We start from the raw sequence: 20,794 nt of genomic DNA on the forward strand, positions 1-20,794 counted from the left end.
ATGTGTGCTTTTAATTAACAGAAAAGTGTGTGCTTTATTGTGATGTAATACATATTTTTGGAATGAAATGTGCGGGAAAAAAGAAAATGTGTTTGTCTTTGTTAAAAACACCAATGACACACATACAGCAGATCAAGCTCATAGTTTTTATTTTTACACAACAGGGATTTTTAGCCATGTTTGCTGTGAAATTTGGCACAGACATAACCACGTGATAAGTCTGGTGATCCTCAGAATTTCCATCTAACAGGTCAAAACGTAGATTGTCTGATGCAAAATACTTGATAGAGAGAGGTAATGCGTCTGATGCAGGAAAAAGGCGGACATGATTAGTCCACACAATTTACCATGTCAGACTACAGCCGTTAGATGTGAGAGAATTTGAAGACAAGATAGAAGTTGTGTAACATTTGTTATCAAATATTTCAGCACTTAGAAGACTCAATGTCCCAAATAAGTATAAATGTATACTGATAGAAATCCCAGAAGAGCCATGAAAGAAATACATTTTTACAATCCTTGCAAAATGTTGGCAATAATCAATATTTCATGAGATCTCAGGAAGTGTTGCTAGAAGAGAAAAATGGTGTGGAGACTTTAATGTCACAATACTTTATGGGGAAATGAAAACACTATGAAATGTATGCAGCTGACATTTTTCTTTATTTGTCATTAAAGTAGGCAGAACACAGGACACCCCAAAACATATCTGACACCAAAAAGGTTTAGCAATAATCTTCCTCACACACTAAATATGACTAAAAGATTTAAGTCATTAGAAAGAAGGTTTAAAACCAAAGAATGAAATGAAAGGAAACATTCAGATTGTTTTTTGTTTTTTCAAAACTGTACAGAACTGCACCTGTGTTCAGTCAGACTCAACAGAGTTCAATGGACTGCTCCAGTGTACAAAGGCAGTGTGTGTTGTACAATTTCCCACATTTGAGGTCCTCACTTTGAACATTGTGATGTTCAGCAACAGTATCCTGATGATCCTCAGCATGAAGGATCTGGTAATGTCTAAAGTGTGTAACTGCTTCAACACTGGAATGTACAAAGGTACAAACATACTGTATCACAACAACTGGATAGATAAGATAGAAGTTTCTATGAAGATCACATTTAGCCCCATTTCTGATAAGGTCTCAGGATAGTTACAGTAAATCATCAGTATGTTTGTCACTCTATCCAACACTCAGCTAATTAGGAATGTAATGAACATTTCAGCATCAAGGTGCCACTGGCAAGGATTTTGTAACTGTACTGTACCCAGCAATTCACACATAAGCAAACTGCAGCAGAAAGCTTTAAGTTGAAAATATTTTAACTAATGACAAATACAGCAGGCTAAACCAGTGGGACTTGTATGACTGTGTGTTAATGTGTACACTCACAACATCAGCTGTTACAGCACAATTTCCAGTGAAATGACCTTTTGTGTTCACCTGATGAAGCAGTCTCTCTGCTATAGCATTAGCTGTGTTATATGTAAGTGTTGCCTGATAAAACTGACTTCTAAGTGTGGTTACTGCTGGACACAGTTTTTCAACAGTACAGTCATTTTACCTCAGTTAAAATGTGGACAGGTGATGTTTTATTTTACCAGTCCAACAGTTTCCTACTGATGTGTATCTGTAAACCCAAAGCAACCTAATTTGGTACTGGTTATTGGGACAGTGTTCACTGAGTACACTTCCAATTATTTCACTCCTAATAAATGCTGATATGAGAGAGTTCTCAACAGACCCTGCAGGTCAGTTGAGTATGAAAAACAATGAAATTTGTCATCAGGCAAACATTTCAACATAGTAAAAGGTTTTAAGAATAAATTAATATCTACCTGATATATAGATGATCTCTCTATACATATAGCTTTCTGTCCTTTGTCCAGTCACTGAGATTTTAATACTTCTCTTGAGAACATTCCTCTGGAATTGAAGAACTAAATAAATTGAAATAGTTGTGGCAACATAGACCAAAAATGGTCTCTTTTTCCCCCTACTCAGCACCCAAAACACCTAGAAAGAAAAAAAGAAAGTTTTACATAAGGTTTACAGGTTCTTTTCAGGAGACACCCAAAAAATTACAATGAAATCACTGACAATATGACTGTGTTTTAGTCTGGTTTAAGTCTGTAAAATGTGATCGAATCTTTTCATCTGTATTAAAAAGATCATGATCTCCCTAAACACTGCCTGAGTAAGACTTAGAGTGAACAGAGTAATGGTCCTATAATGTCAGTGTTGTTAAGAGCCTCATTCACTTGACAATGGCAGTTCAGCTACACAGCTGGGGACAAATAATGGCCAACAAAGTGAGTATACTACACTGATGCACTGTTAGACCATGCAGTGTATGTGTGAGGTCAAACAAAAGACAAGAGCATCCATTTAAAACCTGAAGTAAGACTCTGTTAATAATAAATAGGCAGCACTAAGACAATTAGAATTAAATAAATCAGCCAGCAGTAATGCAGCCACTGTACCGGACTGTTGTGGTAAAGAGGGAGCTGAGGCGAAAGGCAAAGCTTTCAATTTACCAGTCGATCTACGTTCCGACTGTCACCTATGGTCACGAGATCTGGGTAGTGACCGAAAGAATGAGATCGCGGATACAGGCGGCTGAAATGATTTTCCTCCGGAGGGTGTCTGGTCTCAACCTTAGAGATAGGAGAAGCCTGGACATCCGGAGGGAGCTCGGAGTAGAGCCCCTGCTCTAGGAGCCAGGAGCCAGTTGAGGTTTTTCAGGCATCTGGCTTAGGATGCCTCCTAGGAGACTCCTTTTGGCGATCTTCTGAGCACACCCAACTGGGAGGAGACCCTGGGGTAGACCCAGGACGTGTTGGAGAGATTATGTGTCTCTTCTGGCCTAGGAATGCCTTGGTATCCCCCAGGAGGAGCTGGAAAAGGTTGCCAGGGAGAGGGATGTCTGGAATCCCCTGCTTAGGCTGTTGCCACCGCGACCTGATTCCGGAATAAGCGGGAGGAACTGAACTGAACTGAACTGAGCCAGTGTAAAGACTACCTCCTCATAGGAACAGTGCAATACAACCCTTCAGTTCTGAGTTGAGATGCAATTGTCATCCACTGTAAACAGACACACATTAACACCTGTATTTCAGTTTTATAACCTTAAGTTTACCGATCAGTTCCTTAACATAGGAAATATAAAGAATATTCCAGCAATTATTATATATATATATATATATATATATATGTGTGTGTGTGTGTGTGTGTGTGTGTGTGTGTGTGTCAAACATGTGATTCAGACACCATGGGCATTAATGTGCTGCTTTAACAACCTCCACTTCTCTGGTGTCAGTTTACCCAGAGCCAACACTGAGGTTGGTCTGGCTCATTGAAACATAAAAGGGACATATAGTGCACGAGGTGGGAATAGGTCTGTTGCAGGATCTGTGCTAAGCTAGCAAGTGGATTTCACAACATATTAGAAAAATGTGACTTTATCAAAACTACAAACTACTGAATCCACTCTGACGCAAGAGCAGCCACATAAAAAAATAAGATACTTTGATAAGATCACTAAGATTCTTGTAATGCAATGTAAATCTAAGCTGAGCTGGGCCTCACACCTTTGCACACGTCAGGGGTGCTGTACACTGTGCAACAAGTAAAATGTCATTTCCTGTGTGGAGTGCAGGGCAGCAGACATGATGTACTGCACATGTTGTATCTCCTCCTGTGTCCACTACGCAGCCATAGAAAATGCACCAAGAGCAAAGCATGGTTTATTAAATGGTGATCGTCAAACAAGGCTTACTTTCCTTGCCAGTAGGTGGCGCTATGACTGAGTGAAACATCATAGATGTAGACGTCTTCAGGCCTTGACTCTTATCAAACGTGAAGTTTGGGGCAATATGGACAATGTATATGTAAGTTATGACAACTCCCTGTTTCAGAGCAAAGCATCACGCTGCCACAGCGTTAGATGAAGACTCACAATCTTCAATATAAAGCATCATCATGGCCTCAATAATAATTTGACCACATTTGTGGTAGATCTGCTCAACCCAACGGGGTAAGTATATTGAAGTATTAAACATGTTGTTTCCTGTTGCCAGTAGGGGGCGCTCTAACTATCACTGAATATTGTCATGTAGATGTCTTCAATGAACAACGTGAAGTTTGGGGCTGACTGGACAACTATCTGATTTACAAGAAGTTCCTGTTCCATGGCAAAACACTGAAACTCGCCACACCACCTTGGACATGCCTTTCAATGAAAACTCCTTGTCTTTAGATTGCACTGACCAATTTGAAAGAAAGTGTCTAGGAGGGGCATGAGCCGTTTTGCCAGACCCATAAAAACTTTCACCACATCTGATAAAAGTTTTCAGAGTTTTCAAGCACTTTTAGCCCCTAAAAAATGAGATTCATTTGCTTGAAGAAATACATTAATAATACTAATAATAAACATTGTGATTACAAAATGGACTCATACTCATTAACTTATAACAACAAAAATCACCCAGGCATAAGAAAGAAACATAAAAAGCCCTATGACTAAGATGAAATGTAAGCTTGAGGAAAATGTTATTTTTAAAAAATAATTTTAAAACTCTGATGGAATATGATGGGAATGTTGAAGCAGCAGAGGTAAGTCATCCAATGTAATGATAAATCCAGTGGAATGAAGAATTGTTGTGGCTCTACAGGGGCTTTTCTTTCCTCATCTCTGCCCTGCAACATCTCTCCAGCGCCACCCTCTCTCCTTCTCTCCTCACCACATCAGCACCAGACCTCCTCTTTGGCCTCTGATCCCATCCCTCTCCACACCTTGTTTCTCTCTAAATGAGACTGTGGTGGGTGGACATAAGGATCAAACGCTGATGTTTGTGTCCTCAGCACAACCTTCCTCTCCAGGTCATCTGATGAGAGAAACAGAGTGCAGAGAAACTGCTTTGACCGGTTTCAATTAAGAATTTTACCTGAACTGTATCAGTGTGGAGTATGCTTGGTTTCCTGGCTTTTATGACTTCTGCACTCTACCCTGTTTCCATCACTTTGTAAAATTGGCATCAACATTCTTCAATTTTTTCCTGCTGTTCTGCCAATGTTTTTGTCTTGTTTTCTAGAACCAAAAGCTGAATATGAACAATACATCAAGTCCTTGTAATGTGGGAAAAGTGAAGTACAAGCCCAGTTATATACTGTATTAAGAATTCTAAGCTTACTGCCCATGATCCAGATCTTAGATATAAGATAAACCTTTGTTTTACACCAGATTCCCCAAAGTTTTAATCTTTAATTTAAAGCTGCTGCTGGAAACATGCTGTATTTTGATTCTGAATCCACCAAAAGTAAAGAATTACTACATCTGACTAATCTATTTTTAGATTTTGATAAAGTTAACTGTCATCATGGAGGGCTCATCAGACACTGTCACAGTGTTAATGCCATTTTCTTACCTGCACTGTGCCTCTTGGATTGGTTCCATCACAAACACCTTACACTCTCTCTTGGCTATTTTGTCTAGTGAGATGACAGTATGGTCAGGGGTCAGGTAGGGGGCACTGCCCATTGGAGATCCCACAGGAGGTGTGATAGCCCGATGCTCCATCACACTGCCTGACCTAGAGCAAGCACAGATGCATGGACATGATGATTGACAAGAATGTGAAGGTCTGTCTGTAAATGTCTCTTATGTCCTACATAATGTTTATGTCTTTAAAAAAAACATCACTTGTGATGTGATGCTTTTACCCAATTGGAAAGGACTGTAACATCTCAATAAGTCCAAAGAGTTGCATTGCATTTCTAAAATGAACATCAGTTTTGGGGTTAGGGTGAGGGGACCCATGGGTGAGATGCTGAGCAATAGGGTTTACAGTCAGAGGCCAACCTCATTTGCTTTTATTGCTCTCTTTTCTTTCACGTATAATGTTCAGTCTTAGCAAAAAGGTAGTGGAAGCAGCATACTGGTGCACACAAATCCTCTGTACCTGATGTGGTGTGACCTAGATGGCTGTTGGTGTGAGAAGCTCTGAGATCGGCCCAGGCTGTGTCTCTCTAGCAGCTCTCTGGCTGCGGGGTTGGACGATGACGGACTCATCCTCAGTGATGATCGAGACCCCGCAGGAGGAGTGGACACAGAGGCCGTGAACTGGAGTTTCAGTTTCATATGCTGGCTTAACTACATCATGGAGCAGGATAGACGGGGACAAGATGGAAGAGCACTTTGAGTTTTACTGTATGTAGCAGCACTTATACTGTAGACCAAAACAAAAAAATATTTGTTCACAACAATAAAATCATGTGAAACCAGTGTGTGCCACAGCCAATGAACACCAAGGTTCTTGGTCACCTCTGTAATCAAAGCTGTCTCCCCTGACTGCTCTGTTTGACCAGGCAACCAGCTGTAGCAAGAGTCCCGGTTGTTACACTTAGCTTAGGAAGGTTCCTAACTGAGTGAGATGACCCAGAAGTATGTCAGTGGCAGCCATGATAAGAGCTAAGTCCAGTTCTCTAAATGTTAAGGAAAGGAGCTTCAGTGCTTCCTATTTTATCTCCTTTAGCATGGAAAACACTGGACCTTCCTTTACGACAGGAAAGGAGAGAATGCGGTCCCATAATTCCTTGCTGCAGCAGCGTTAAAGTGACGCACTGTCGTAGTTACACCGCGGCAGATCCACATACATATTAGACGCAACAGAGTACCTGCTTAATGTTTGTGACATGATCCAAAACATCTGAAAATCCTTCCACCCTCTACTTAAAAAAACATTTTTAAATAAGGTAAAAACGCCTGTAACAGGAAACCATACATCTCTGTCTGAATTTCAGTTACTCTGGACCTGTCGCACAATTCCTATTTATTGTTATTTATAATGGCTCAACTGTCTCAACTTGTACATTCATTTCACTGTTATTATATTATTAGTTTTGGACAGGAACCCTTATTGAATTGTAGAGTTTGTCACTGTATCTTTCCACATTATAAATCAAGTTGGTTTAAAAAAGCCTGGTGTAAGTGCAGTTGAATTCTCTAAATAACACGGTTCTCTTTTCCTAATACCTTATCAGTTCTCCTTTGCATCTTTCCTTGACTTCATAACGCTGTCCACTGAGGTCAAGGAAAAGTGGTTAGGAAAGGAGATTATTTTGGCTATTGGACCACAGCCAAAGATGCTGAAGAGAAATGGGAGGAACCTTAGCTAAATTTCAAGTGCCATACTAAAGGGTCTGCATTCTTATGTCAATGGGATATTTCAGTTCTTCCTTTTTAATAAATCTAAAATTCAGTTGTTGCATTGTCAATATGGAGTATTGGGTGTGGAAAACTGATTTTGTTTAGCAAAGGTTGCAACATTACTGAATGTGAAAAAGGTGACAGGGTCTGAATACTTTCTGAATACACTGCAGCACTACCACTATCACACTGTCCCCATAGTCAGAGATTTTGGAAGTTTGCTGCAGCTTTGTTCTTGGGAAAGCAGATAGTGAGTGAAGAGAGAAGGAAAGAGAATGTCATCAACAGGTCCACTCGCTCGCTGTCAAGGAGCTGGCAGGATAAAGTCTGATTAATGTTACGTCTTATATGACATCACCAACCCAGATACCTCAAAGAGTCCAGTCCTGAGGATCTGGAAGGCCACAGTGAAGGAGATGGTGGAGCCCTTCCTACACTGTCCCAGGTTGTTGAGGGGAGACTGGCACACCACTGCTCCCATCCTGGGGTCCTGCTGATACACCCGACTATGAGCTGAGGAATGGATGGATGGATGGAGGTACCAGGTGGTGGGAGGAGAGAAGGTAACAAGCACAGGTAGGAAAAAGAACGCAAAGTTAGACTGAGACATAGAACTGGTTGACTCAAAGGAGGTCAGGGTCATGTTATTCTGACCTCTACTCTCACTTCGTCTAATACTGTGAAAACACAGAAACTCCAATCACCTTTATTTTGCTGTTTTGTATATCTCTGTTATTCTCTATTGTAAATGAAAGTCTTGCAAGACAGTGCAGTGCAGGGATATCTAATGTAAAACATCTGTGCAGGATGTTTAGGAAGAATCAAGAGAAAAAACAGCAGACGAGAAGTGATTAGTGGGAGTGAAAAGTCTCTAGCTTAACACAAAATTAACACATTCAATCATTTGCACATACAACATGTACATTGTACTGAATCTGGAGGAACATGGAGGAATTGCTGAGTTTGCAATGTGGTCAAATATAGAGGAGACATTAGAAATAAAGGAATTCCTCTGATATACACCTGTTTCAAATGAAGGCCTGGTTCTCTCTGCAGCTGAGTTAAGTAAAGGCCCTTGTCCTGCTGAGTAAATGGTAAATGGACTGTAATACTTTAGTCATATCAACCGCTCAAAGCGCTTCACACTACAGGTCACATTCACCCATTAACACACACATTCAAACAGCACTTTTTCCATATCCTATAACACATATGTACAAATTCACACTCAGATGGTATGCCAATTTGGGGTTCAGTATCTTGCCCAAGAATACTTCAGCACTCAGACTGGGGCAGCCAGGGATCGGACTGCTGACCTTCTGATTAGTGGGTGACCTGCTCTACCTCCTGAGCCAAAAAAAGGATAAAATAATTTCCAGTTTCTAACCAGCCCACTTGACACTGTTATGCGCAGTAAGTGACTTACAGCATCTGTTCTATTACAGCATTAAACATTTGGGAGGACCCTTTGTGCAAATAAATTTGCATTTCATTTAAACCCATGCTAAACTAGGCTAGGCTCTCTGGAAATGGAAATTAGTTCACTTAATATCACGTTACTGTGTTATTTTAACACTTGATGAGTCATTGGCAGCTCCTTCACACTCTGTCTGTTCACCCTACACAGAAAGGACGAGGTCTGGCTGGCATTAGCGCTCTCTTTGTCATGAATCCAGATATGGGGACAGTAACTGACCAGACTGTCAAACTCCCAGCAACAGGTTGTCCTGTAACCTCAGCAGAGGAGTATTCCGCTGTGATTCAAATCTTGGACTAACTAAAACACACTGTCTGTGAGTTCTGGAGTCATGCAGTAGCGCATGGAGTGACTTACTTATCATACAATAACAACAGCTGACAATTCCAGGTCCCCAGTTGTCTATGTGGCCACTGGAACCACTCATACAGACGTTAGACCCCTCTGAGCAACGTCACTGTACTGTTGGATTTCATCATAGCTGCTTTTACTCAGCTTACACATATCAAAAGCTGCTATAACATGTTTCCATGCTGACTAAGCTGAAGATTACACATCTGGACATCGACCCAGTCATGACCACAGCTAGATCAGAGTAGCTGACTTTAGCTCACACCAGTGCAGACTGCAGGACACACCCCAGTTATTATCACATTCCTTGGATTATTACACAAGTGATTTGTGAAATTACATACTATATACCTCACTCGTGTATTGCACCACATACCCATAGATAAATATTTAACTACATTACAAGTACTTTAGTTTCACTCCACTGGTTGCCAGTGAATTGTGAGATTTATTTTATAATGACACAGATCATTTTTAAGGCAACGTTTTCCAAGACGTTGCCATGGTTTATTGCATGATACATCTAAAACACACCAAGATTAAGTAAGCAACTATAAGTACAATCCTTTTGATCCACCATTAAATTAGCAAAAGTGGTTTTAAATGCACCTGCTCTGTGCTTAGACTGTTTAACTGGAGCCCTGATTATTAGGTTCATTAACATGATGAAATACTCTTTACTCGACCTGCTGAGTTGCTGATGAACTCTTCAAGAAATAATCTGAGACAAAAGATGCCATTAAAACAGCAGTCAGAGATTAGAGGCCTGTTAAAGTGATAGTTTTCTCTTATGTAAATGAATCCATACTGACATTTTACATAACTCTTGAATTTTCATGTAGGTAAAGTGCTTTGAGCTGATGGTAACAAACCCTGCTTTATGTCTAAATGTCTAAATACCATTGCTTGATTTCATCTAAACTGGGCTGCAAAAACAATCTTTCAACTCAATGTGGCTTTTGTTGTAATTGGTTTCATCAAAACGAAAACCACGCCCATTTCCGCACACACCCATTTCATCAAGGCTTTCGTTATACAGAAGTGGCCGTGGTTTCACCTAAACTGGGTGTGGTTTCAACGACACTGATAGGGAAAATGATGTTCCAACAGAGTTTAGGTGAAACCACGCCCATTTCAGTAAATGCCAGTTCAGTTGGAGATTTTGTTACACATAAGTGTGTTGGAAAAACAATGTTCCAATTAATTGGAACGGAAGTGTATCTCCGTATACGTTTGCTTATCAAGGCTTATTACACAGGAGCAGGCGTGGTTTCACCTAAACTGGGTGTGGTTTAATCTAAACTGGGTGGTTTAGATGAAACCACGCTCATTTCCAAACATTGTTCCTTTTTATCACAGGGGTCAATGGGGACTGACTCGCTTTTGGAGCAAACTTCAAGTGGCCATTAAAGGAACTGCAGTTTTTGGCACATAAGCTGTGGCTAAATTTTTCAGCCCCAGACGTTGGGGTAACTTAGTGCCTGTCCAAAAGCCTCTCCAACTGGACAACATGTAATGAAATGACTTATTTTCCCACAGTGATTTAGTACAAGGTACAAAGTGACTGTGTGATGGTTGAGTCTGCTCCTCACCTTCAGAATTCCAGATCAGACGGACAGCCAGGAAGTCCTGCAAGTTGTTCAGCAGGGTGTATTTTACCCAGAAGTGCTCCAGTGGCCTGACAGCACTGGGACAGGAAGCTGTCATCACCAGCTGAGGACGATCCAAGCGGATACTCGGCAACGAGTACCAACTAGAAATACATCTGCAGAGAGAGCAAACTAGTATATGAATTTCTTTTAACAGACCTTTTTCATGACATATTGACTTGTCACAGCAGGGAAAGCACAGATAAAACTAATTTCAGTGGGCCAGAATGCAGGACACTCAACTATACAGGGAAGAAATGGAATGCAGCTGTTTTTCCTGCTATGACAGGCCAAAATGCCTGTTGTGGACAAGGTCTATCACAGATCTGTCAAAATGTGTTTTTTTTTTTTATCTTATTTTATTTTTCTTTGGAATTTGAAATATTTAATACACAAAAGATAATAAAACAAATACACAAAAACCATAGCTTCAGCTACCACAAATATGTCATATAGATGGGTTTGTACTGTGCACAGACTAACTCCGCCACAAAACAAATTATTATTCTACTAAATTGTTTTCAGAGCACTCTGAAATACACTGACAGCCAATTAAAACCATCACCTAATCTAAAAAAAAAAAAAAAACAGAGCAGTGTTATGAGAACTGATCCAGTGTTACCATTTTATTTTGTTTATTACTGAGTAAAAAAGTTGAGTTAGTTCGGTAATTCTAAGTTTTCAAAACAAGATCATGTTTCTTATTTTTTTCAGAAGACATGGAAAAATATTTTCAAATCTTCAAGGTGATGTGTTTTCACTGACTGTCAGTCTATCTCATTGTTTAACAATATAGGTAGAGATTTGCTAATTACATTACATTCCAAATTCCAAACCGGAACAGTTACCTTGTGAAAGGGAGTGCTGGAGTGTACCATTGTAACACAGCCACCAATGGGACTTCCAAGCCCTACACAAAGATACAATGAACTCATTACGAAATAACATGTACGAAATGATTTCATACATGTTATTCCCACAGAGAGTGTGCCAGGAAGTTGAAAAACGTCTCATTAATACAAGTTTTTAACAGTAAGTCTGGTATTCTGTATTTCTTTATTGCCAATGCATGTGCAGATTAAAAACAAATAAAGAATGTATCTTGCTAACAAGTATTGTCTGTATGGTCAAAGCCTGATATATCTTATTCCTCTGTGCCAGAGCTTCATTATTGTCCAGAAACACATCAGTGAGACGCGTGTCTTAATTATCACCAACACACACACTGTAGTTGACTCAGTTCCACATAAACATTGTACTACAAGAAATACAGACTGTATTTATTTTTTTATGAAACTATATATTTGTGACTGGTTTTTAAAGATTTTCCTCTTGACTACCCTCTCTGTGCCTGAGCCCACTCTAGGCTTAGGGCTGAGAGCCAGCATACAGAAGTCACAAAGTACTGAGAGGCACTATTAGTTTTGGTCTTTTCATGGGATTTGGTGACGATAAAAAATTCATAAAATCACTAAAATATATGATGTTAAACCATTCACAGTAGTACTAACTATGCACCAATATCACCAATAACACCAATATCAATCTTCTCTTATTTGGTCAAAACACTTTTGAAGGAATTCTAGTCTTTGATTTTGGTGTATTGCATTTCACAGTTTGTGGCTTGTACAACAATGAACTTATGATGGGTGCATTAATTTTCTTTGGCATCAGTGACATTCACACACAGATGGTATGCCTTCGGGGGCAATTTGGGGTTCAGTATCTTCCCAAGGATACTTCGGCACTTGGGGGAGCCAGGGATCAAACTGCTGACCTTCTGATTAGTGAGTGACCTGCTCTACCTCCTGAGTCAAAAAAAGGATAAAATAATTTCCAGTTTTCTAACCAGCCCACTTGGCACTGTTATGCGCAGTAAGTGACTTGCAACATCTACAAATTTGTATTTCATTTAAACCCACGCTAAACTAGGCTAGTTGCTGACTTCAGTGAGACCCACTGATTAAATAAAAGATATATGAAGGAAGTTTACGTGGCCTCCATCACGTCCTCTCACCTCACTTGAATCTTCCTCTGCTTTGTTTTGCAGTTGCAGCTGGAAAAGGAAATTCTGTTCCTCCAAGGCACTGAGCTTGCTGGGTAAGCGCGATGACTCACCGTCCATCCGACAGAATGAAGCCATGGTGACCTCAGCTGATTTGTGGCTTTAGAAGGAAGCGGAGACAGAGAAATGTTTATTAGGAGACTTTAAAGAACACAAAACACAACTCCTCATTTGATCACATACAGTATAATGAAGTCTGTAAGAGCTGAGCAGCTGTGTCAGCAGAATGAGCCGAAGAACAAAGCTCTATCTCATTTCAAAACTGCAAAAATCATGTTTCCAATCCTACCATTCTAATTTTAGAATGAAAATGTTTACAGTTAATTAAATACTTATTCAAATAAGTGCTTGGAAAGGGTGGAAAATTAAGGGCGAATCAAAGTGATTACAAGTCATAATGGGGGAATGACTATCTGACGATGTCAACAGCTGGTGGTGCAAAGGGAAAAGTCAGAAGAAGGCATGTGGATACATCCTATAGGGATATTATCTGTCCATTGTTTCATGCCAATCCATCCAACAGTAGTTTAATTCTGGACCAAAGTGACGGTGTGACCAATCAATACATTGATATTACCATCCATAAAATCACTCAGCTAGCATGAAAAATCATGTATGTGTATCATGCTGCGTGGAGAACAAGGTAAGAATACTGAACAAAAAAACAAGTTTGTGAATGCAGTCAAATGGAGGGCTGTTCATCTGTGAACTCTATGATCTCAGAGGTTCTGGACAAGAGAATCTTCCAGAGAATCAATCCTCAACTTTACTGAAAGCATACTGGGATGCCCTCCAAGACCCTGACCCAATCAGCTAATGGACAGACTGAGGATTTCTTTTATGTGTGTATAACAAGCACATATGTACTTACCAGACATTGTCAACTACAAGAACCGAACCATCTGGCATTATGGGGAGGTAGGATGAGTTATAGTTAGGAAGAATCCTCACATCTCTGACACATACCTCCTCCTGAGAGCTGCAGTTCAACACTGAGAGGAGAAGAGGGAGGAAAAAGTTGGCAAAACTCATTATACATCACCAGTTTATCTAGTCATTCTAATACTGATTACAGTTGTTGGGAAGGGTTGATGGAGCATTAATTAGTGTCATCCTCCACTAATATGACAGAAGGAAAAACAAAGGTGTAAATAATACGATAAATGGTAACTGAATTCCATTTAGCTGCTTCAGTCTTGGGGTCCTGGTAGGGCTGGCCCATTGTCACATTGTCATGGATTACAGGGACATTAGAATAAAACAGAGCCATCATTAATATTGTTAGTAACACCTGTGCATTTCCTATCATGACAAAGAGTTAGAGGTTAAAGTCAGAGCTAAAGACCATTGGTGGCCAAAGACTTCTCAAATTCTGCCACTAAACTAATCAGTAGTAGTTTTATACTGAGTCCTTGAGAACAAAACACTGTGTTTTTCTTTCTGGTATTCAAAATGTTCTGAACAATCCAGAGTGGAACCTGTTTCATGTTGGTGGAAAAGGGGTAAGAGTAACTGTAACTGTAACTTGTAACAGTTTTAAGAGCTGTCCTCTGGCTAATGGTGTCATTATTTTCAAACAGGTAAGACAGTAGCTAGCTTGTGTGTGTGCGTGTGTGTGTGAGTGTGTGTGTGTGTGTGTGTGAGTGTGTCAATGTGAGATGCTGGTCTACCTTTGAGAACAGTCAAGTGTTTTCCAGAGACAGTCATTTGCTGACATTGGACACTGGGAGGCGGAAGAACATTGAGGGTGGTGTTGACTGGGAACGGAAACAAGACAAAGACACAGCAGTTAAAACCAGGCACTTAACATCACTACAGGTATCCAGTCACTGTCAGATGGGACAATTCTAATGACATGAAATCTGTAATCCATTAGGACTGACTTTGTACACTTGTTTTACCCCCTGAATTCTGTACTCTTAAACCATGGTAAGTTTGAGGTTTTATGATGGAATGCTATTTGAATTCTGTTGGCCAACCAAGCTTATGTCTGGTGTAGAGAGAGAAGGTATGTGTACCCTGTGCCTTGAAGGTGCTCAGGTCCTGTCTGAAGGTGTGTGTTGGACTCCTGAGCTGCAGAAGAGTCAGGTAGCCATGTTCTCTCACCTCCACCTTCTCCTCCTCCTGCTTCCACACAGTTACTATGATCTGACACCACAGAGAGGCAGGTAAACACACAACAGGACCAGAGAGTTATACTGTATTCCATTACAGGCTCATTATCAGGCTTTCTTACAGGAAAATTCTAAATTAGGTTTAGGGTTAGTCCATTATTGCAATGTTACGACGAAACTGAGCTTCGCTGATAGTGGATGACAGTTTGGGTAATCATTTAACCTTCATTTTCTCTTCCAAATTGTCTAATATGATCATCTGACTGTTCCTGTTTCTTGACCTATCAGATTTGTCACTGTGATCCCAGATTTCAGCAATTCAGCTAGGATGAACAGTGTTATTATTACTGATAGAAATTATGGACAAAATGAAAAGCTGGAATGAACCTTGTCTAGCACATTCAGTTATTGTGCGGTGTGGTTGCTACCTTTGAGTGTGCATACTATCAGTAAATGCTACAGCTTAAAGCTAGAATGTTCCCACACTGGAGCTGAAACAAATATAAATAGCACACAATATCTAATAAGTTAGTCCAACGTTAATCCTTGCATCGCATGCACATTTTTACAGCCTGCCAGACATTTACTGTAAAATAGGTTGAATTAAAGGACATTTGTGTAACAATGTGTGTGTGCATTACAGGACTGATGAAGAAATTGAATATAACATAAATAGGTATGTTTTTATTAGTGTATAACCATGTAAAACTACTTATCGTTGTGTGTTCATTCCCTTAGAATGAGCCATTTATAGCCATCTCCTCCATAGGGAGCAGATCCCCCTCCACAGAATCTGCCATATTTCGTCGCTATATTTCTACAGTAGCCCAGAATGGATAACCTAACCAAACAGTGGATCTATATATAAGGCCTTTTGTGTTTTTATGTTGGCACCAGAACTTGGGCAACACATGCAGACACCTGGAGAGGAGGAGAGGAGAGAAATGACTGAAACAAAACAACAACATAAATAGTTTCCAGCAGCTTCACACAGGATCTGTGGAGATTAGCCAGAGTGACCACCAGGTTCTTGGTCACCTCTCTTACCAACTCTAGCAAGTTTGTTCAAACTTTCTTCCGTGTAGGAAGAGTTATGGAGGCCACTGTGCTCTTGGGAGCCTCCAATGCAGCAGACAGTTTTCTGTAACCTTGCCCAGATCTGAGCCTCGACACAGTCCTGTCTCTGAGCTCTACAGACAGTTCTTTCAACCTCATGTCTTGGTTTTTGCTCTGATATGCATTGTCAGCTGTGAGACCTTATATAGGCAGGTGTGTGCCTTTCAAATCATGTCCAATTAGTTGGATTTACCACAGGTGGACTCCAGTCAAAGTGTAGAAACATGTTAAAGATGATGAAGAGAAATGGGTGGAACCTGTGCCAAATTTCAAGTGTCAAGGGTCTGAATACTTATGTCAATGTGATATTTCAGGTTTTCCTTTTTAATAAATTCACAAAAAAAATCTTTGTCATTATGTGATACTGTGTGTAGACTGATGGACAAAATATTTGATATTTTAGCATAAGGCTGCAACATTAAATACTTTCTGAATGCCCTGTATATTGTCTCATGGTGTATATAGTCATATTGCCCAACCCTTTTAGTATGAAGATGTGTCTGACCTTGGCTTTGAGTGTGTTGACTGGCAGCTTGTCCAAAGAGACAGTCAGACAGAAGATAACCTGGTCATCCGACACCAGAGCAGACTGCAGGAGGACAAGCAGAGGACAAAACGTTTAACATTATGGACTCAGAGCTTCACTGAGCATCTCTTTGGTAACTATATGTAAAATCAATTAGCATACAGATAATCTCACATAGTAAACCTGCAACTAAAAACCAACAATTAACTATTAACTTTCTCAGTTGATTGTTTAGTCTATGACCTGGCCAGGTGTGTCCCCTGAGTATTTTAAAGCAGAGGGAAGAGCAAGAAAACCCCTCAAGCAAAGAACAGCTGAGAAGGATCATCTGTGAAGAACAGCAGAACATCTGTCCACAGATTTGTGTTAGACTGGTATCATGCACACCAAGGTGGATCCAATCTGGTGGGCACAGGTGGGTTTACAAAATCACAAAAAAAAAAAAGAAGAAAGAAATGTAATCTCACTAATCAAGTTTGTACTGACTGACTGTTGCAGCTGGTTATTTAGACCTTTCATTATATTTAATTAGTCAAACATTTCTGTTTTTCAAATTTAATTGGCTTCACTCCTCAGGTAGGATTTGAAATTACGTAACATTCCGGTGATATTTTTCACAACAAATACACAACAAATCATCATATTTTTGAAAATTCTGATCCAGTAAATTTGGTCATTTTTGCTCAATAAGTAACTTGAATAATAATTGTTTTACAAAATATCTGTTAAGTAATTTTGAGTCAATAATCAGTTAATCAAGTAATTATTTAAGCACTAAAACTTAACTTGTCCCATCAGAGCACACGCTGGAGGAAAACTTGTGACACACAATCTTTGCACAAGTAATGTATGTTTTGGTTTAGTTATGGTCTCTCAATTTATCTTCTCAACATGTACATAAGCCTTGACGCTGCCACTTAGCTGTTTTTTTTATTTTACTTAAAGATATGATTTGCAGGCTTTTCCTACAATCATAAAGTTGTCATGCAAAAATACCAGTAGAAGTGTGTATTTATCTGCAGACACCCTGCCCTCTGCCAGCGTTTTCTTCTTATTTTGCTGAGTCCACAGCTAATAACAGCTCACAGGGTGTGAGGGCAGGACTCAGCCAGGTTACACTGCTACCTCCATATATCTCCTCACTCTCTGTTAGTGTCATGGATATATAAAGAGCTGCAGGTCTGTGTCTGTTTGACCAAGGCCGAGGTTGAGCCTCGCACAAAACAATCAGAGAAACAATCAGAAAATAACATGGTGTTTCTCTGAACCACTGCATCTCGGAGAACTTGACACAGTTGTTCTGTGGACTTAGACTGTCTGTGTGTCTTCTGTTTCTCCATGTAATCCCAGACTGACTGCATGATGGTAGGTCAGGGCTTTGTGGGGACCAGACCACACACAGTACTGTACACAGCTGTATGCAAAAGTTTAGACACCCCTGGCCAAAAGTTCAGTTGAATTCTGAAGTGACAAGGAATAAATACGACCCCTACAGCTAACATACATTAAAAAACAAACCTTTCCATTAATGCACTTTACAATCACTTTTTAATTCATAATTTAGAAAACAGAAAAGATTCAACTGTAACTTTGGCGTGTACACAAGTTTGGACACCCTACTAAGTCAGTACTCAGTAAATCCTCCATTTTCATAATTTCAAGCTAGACATGCTTTGATAACTTTTATAGCATCCCTGCTTTGTAAGCATCACAGCTTCAGAAATTTTCTGATGACTCAGCGGTTGTTGGGTGTATCAGAGGAGGACATGAGGAGTATAGGGGCATGATCATGGACTTTGTGGACTGGTGCAACCTCAATCACCTCCAGCTGAATATCTCCAAAACAAAGGAGATGATTAATGATTTCCGAAAGAAGAGATCCATGCCTGCTCCTGTCACCATTGGAGGCATGGAGGTGGAGGTTGTTTCCAGCTACAGGTTCCTGGGAGTGCAGATGAACAACAAGCTAGACTGGTCCAGCCATATGGAGGTGGTGTACAAGAAGGGTCAAAGTAGGCTGCACTTTCTTCAACATCAGCAGACCTCTTCTGTGCACTTTTTACCAGTCTGTGGTGGCCAGTACACTCTTCTTTGGTGTGGTGTGCTGGGGGTAGGGGGCTCACTCTAGGGACAGAAACAGACCGAACAAACCGATTAAGAGAGTGAGGTCCACCATCGGGGCTGAGTTCAGCAGGTGGCTGAGGTAAGGATGCTCAGTAAGCTGAAGTGCATCCTTGACAATAATTCTCACCTGCTACATGACCTTAGGGTGTTTCGGTAGAGCACCTTCAGCCACAGACTGATTACCTCCGCAGTGCAGGACTCAACGCAACAGAGAGTCCATTGTGCCAGCAGCCATCAGGCTCTTTAATGTCCAAAAATGTCCAATAATCACCAGATATACAGCCTGCTCTCTAGAATATTAATGGTGCACTATTTTGTTTATTTTCACACATGCAATATCTTGTGTAATATTCTGTAACTTCCTGTATATTCTGTATATTTTGTATGGCTCTTGTTTTTCTTTCTTCTTGATTTCACTTTTCCCGTTTCATTTTATTTTAATTTATATTTGGTGATGGTTGATGTGCCGCTGCTGTAACAAAGCAATTTCCTGTCAAGGATCAATAAAGTACTATTCTTCTTCATTTCAGATCCTCAATCAGTTGCTTAGAGGAGCCCTTGGTTGTTGAGTGTCACCACAGGGTGTGAAGAGTCAGAGAATTTATCACCTCTGGAACGTCATCAGCTGACAATTCCTAACAACAGACCTTAACCTGGCCCACAAGTCCTGTCAAAGTCGAATCAAAAAATCTTGAGGCTCTGGAAGCAGAGGGGTGGCCAAACTTTTGCACATGCCACAGTTTTTATTTTCAAAAAATCATTTAACAAAAGTAACAGTGCATTAATATTTGAAGAAAGGGTCATTTTTAATGCGTTAGCTGCCTGCTGCTGTATTTACTTCTTTACATATTAACGCATGTTTCCATCCACTACTGTTGAGTGAATATTAGGAGTTGGTTCGTCCTGATCAACAGCTGGTGGCCCCATATTTCCTGTCATTAGATTATTGCAGAGGAAGAGGGCGCATTAAGATGACGTGATTAAAACTAATTAAGTCAAATCTCAAAGAGTGAGAAAATGTAGGGAACAAGATAAATATGTGGCATTTCTGATTGTTTTAAGTGAAAAAGGAATGTTACAGTCTCATCTGCGGATATTTCTCGTCTCCTCAGTGGACGGTTAAGTCACATGATTCATGTGCGTCATGGTCCATTGGTGTTTACACTGCACTGTTAAATACACAATTCTGCACCGTAGACCAAGGTAAAAACCTTCTGTGATATTTCGAGGTTTTTTTCCGAATTTGCGGCCTTTCGGGCTTTTTTCTCCCGAAATTGAAACAGTGCTTAAAAACATGTGGACTGAAGCCCACCTACTGCTGTCTGCAGCACAATGTGAATCACCTGTGGTGTTTCAGTATATGAGGGTCTCCTTCCTGCCTGCAGCCTGGCAGGCAGACAGCACTGGAGCTGAGTTAAAGTCCCTGAAGGTCTCACTGTGCTTTTCAAGTCTGAACACATCTGGAGCTCAAAGATTGTAGCAACAGGCAGCACAAAGGTCGCAGGCATTCGTCTCCGAGAGAATCAAACAACACAGAATAAATAGCGCGGTCAATGCAGAGAGGAAGTGTATAAATGACTGTGGTTTGTTTTCTCGTCAGCACAGAAATTGTGTGAAGGTTACTTGCCATCAGACTGCAGGTAGACCAGGGTGATGACAGTGAGTTTGTCGTTGAAGTTATCCTACGTGTCCTCCAAATACATTGTTCTAGGAGGGTGTGGAGAAATTGAGCCCTTCTTATCTACGTTCTTAATCCATCTTACCTTCACCGGTTCTCTCACACCCTGTCGCCCATCAGCCGAGCTGTTGTGAATGAGAAGCGGGTCGCACTGTCTGAATGTCCGGCTGCTGTCCGGGCTTCTTACACGGTTGTCTGTGAGTCCAGCAGCCGTCTCCCCGAGCTCCTCTTCCCCGCTGTCCTCGCTGCAGCTGTCTGGCTGCCATTCACCGCGTCTCTGCTGCCTGCTCTCGGCCACGCACACACTCGCCAGAGCAGACAGAGATCCCACTAGGTCTTTCCAGGGTAAAACACCGGAGTTGTCATCCTTCCCCACTGCGTTCCGGGACCGCAGGACCAAAAGGAACTGGACAGTCTCTCCAAGGTAGAGATGATTTCGCCGCGGAAGAGTTGTGTACTCCGCCGGGTCTGAAAGACTCGATATT

The 20,794-nt window shown here is 40.7% G+C and overlaps 1 protein-coding gene across 3 annotated transcripts; it reads right to left on the reverse strand.

Annotated features, from left to right (window-relative positions):
• Nucleotides 1-132: 132 nt before the first annotated feature.
• Nucleotides 133-20,534, reverse strand: trappc14 (trafficking protein particle complex subunit 14). 3 transcript variants are annotated; one of them, XM_018671101.2, is made up of 12 exons: nt 19,975-20,534; nt 16,487-16,570; nt 14,770-14,899; nt 14,422-14,508; nt 13,623-13,743; nt 12,704-12,851; nt 11,535-11,596; nt 10,630-10,802; nt 7,580-7,722; nt 5,963-6,153; nt 5,429-5,593; nt 133-2,018 (listed from the first exon to the last, which is right to left on the reverse strand). In XM_018671101.2, exons 1-12 carry the CDS (start codon nt 20,137-20,139, stop codon nt 2,003-2,005), a joined length of 1,485 nt encoding a protein of 494 aa, XP_018526617.1. In that variant the 5' UTR covers nt 20,140-20,534; the 3' UTR covers nt 133-2,002. The 3 variants fall into 3 exon arrangements, with proteins under 3 accessions (XP_018526617.1, XP_018526619.1, XP_050931448.1); XM_018671103.2 differs by having other exon boundaries at nt 14,770-15,786; nt 20,395-20,447; XM_051075491.1 differs by lacking the exon at nt 133-2,018 and adding an exon at nt 2,724-4,888.
• Between the last annotated feature and the right edge of the window lie 260 nt (nt 20,535-20,794).

The sequence above is a fragment of the Lates calcarifer genome, linkage group LG14 (genome assembly GCF_001640805.2).
Source record: "Lates calcarifer isolate ASB-BC8 linkage group LG14, TLL_Latcal_v3, whole genome shotgun sequence".
Lineage (NCBI taxonomy): Eukaryota > Metazoa > Chordata > Actinopteri > Centropomidae > Lates > Lates calcarifer.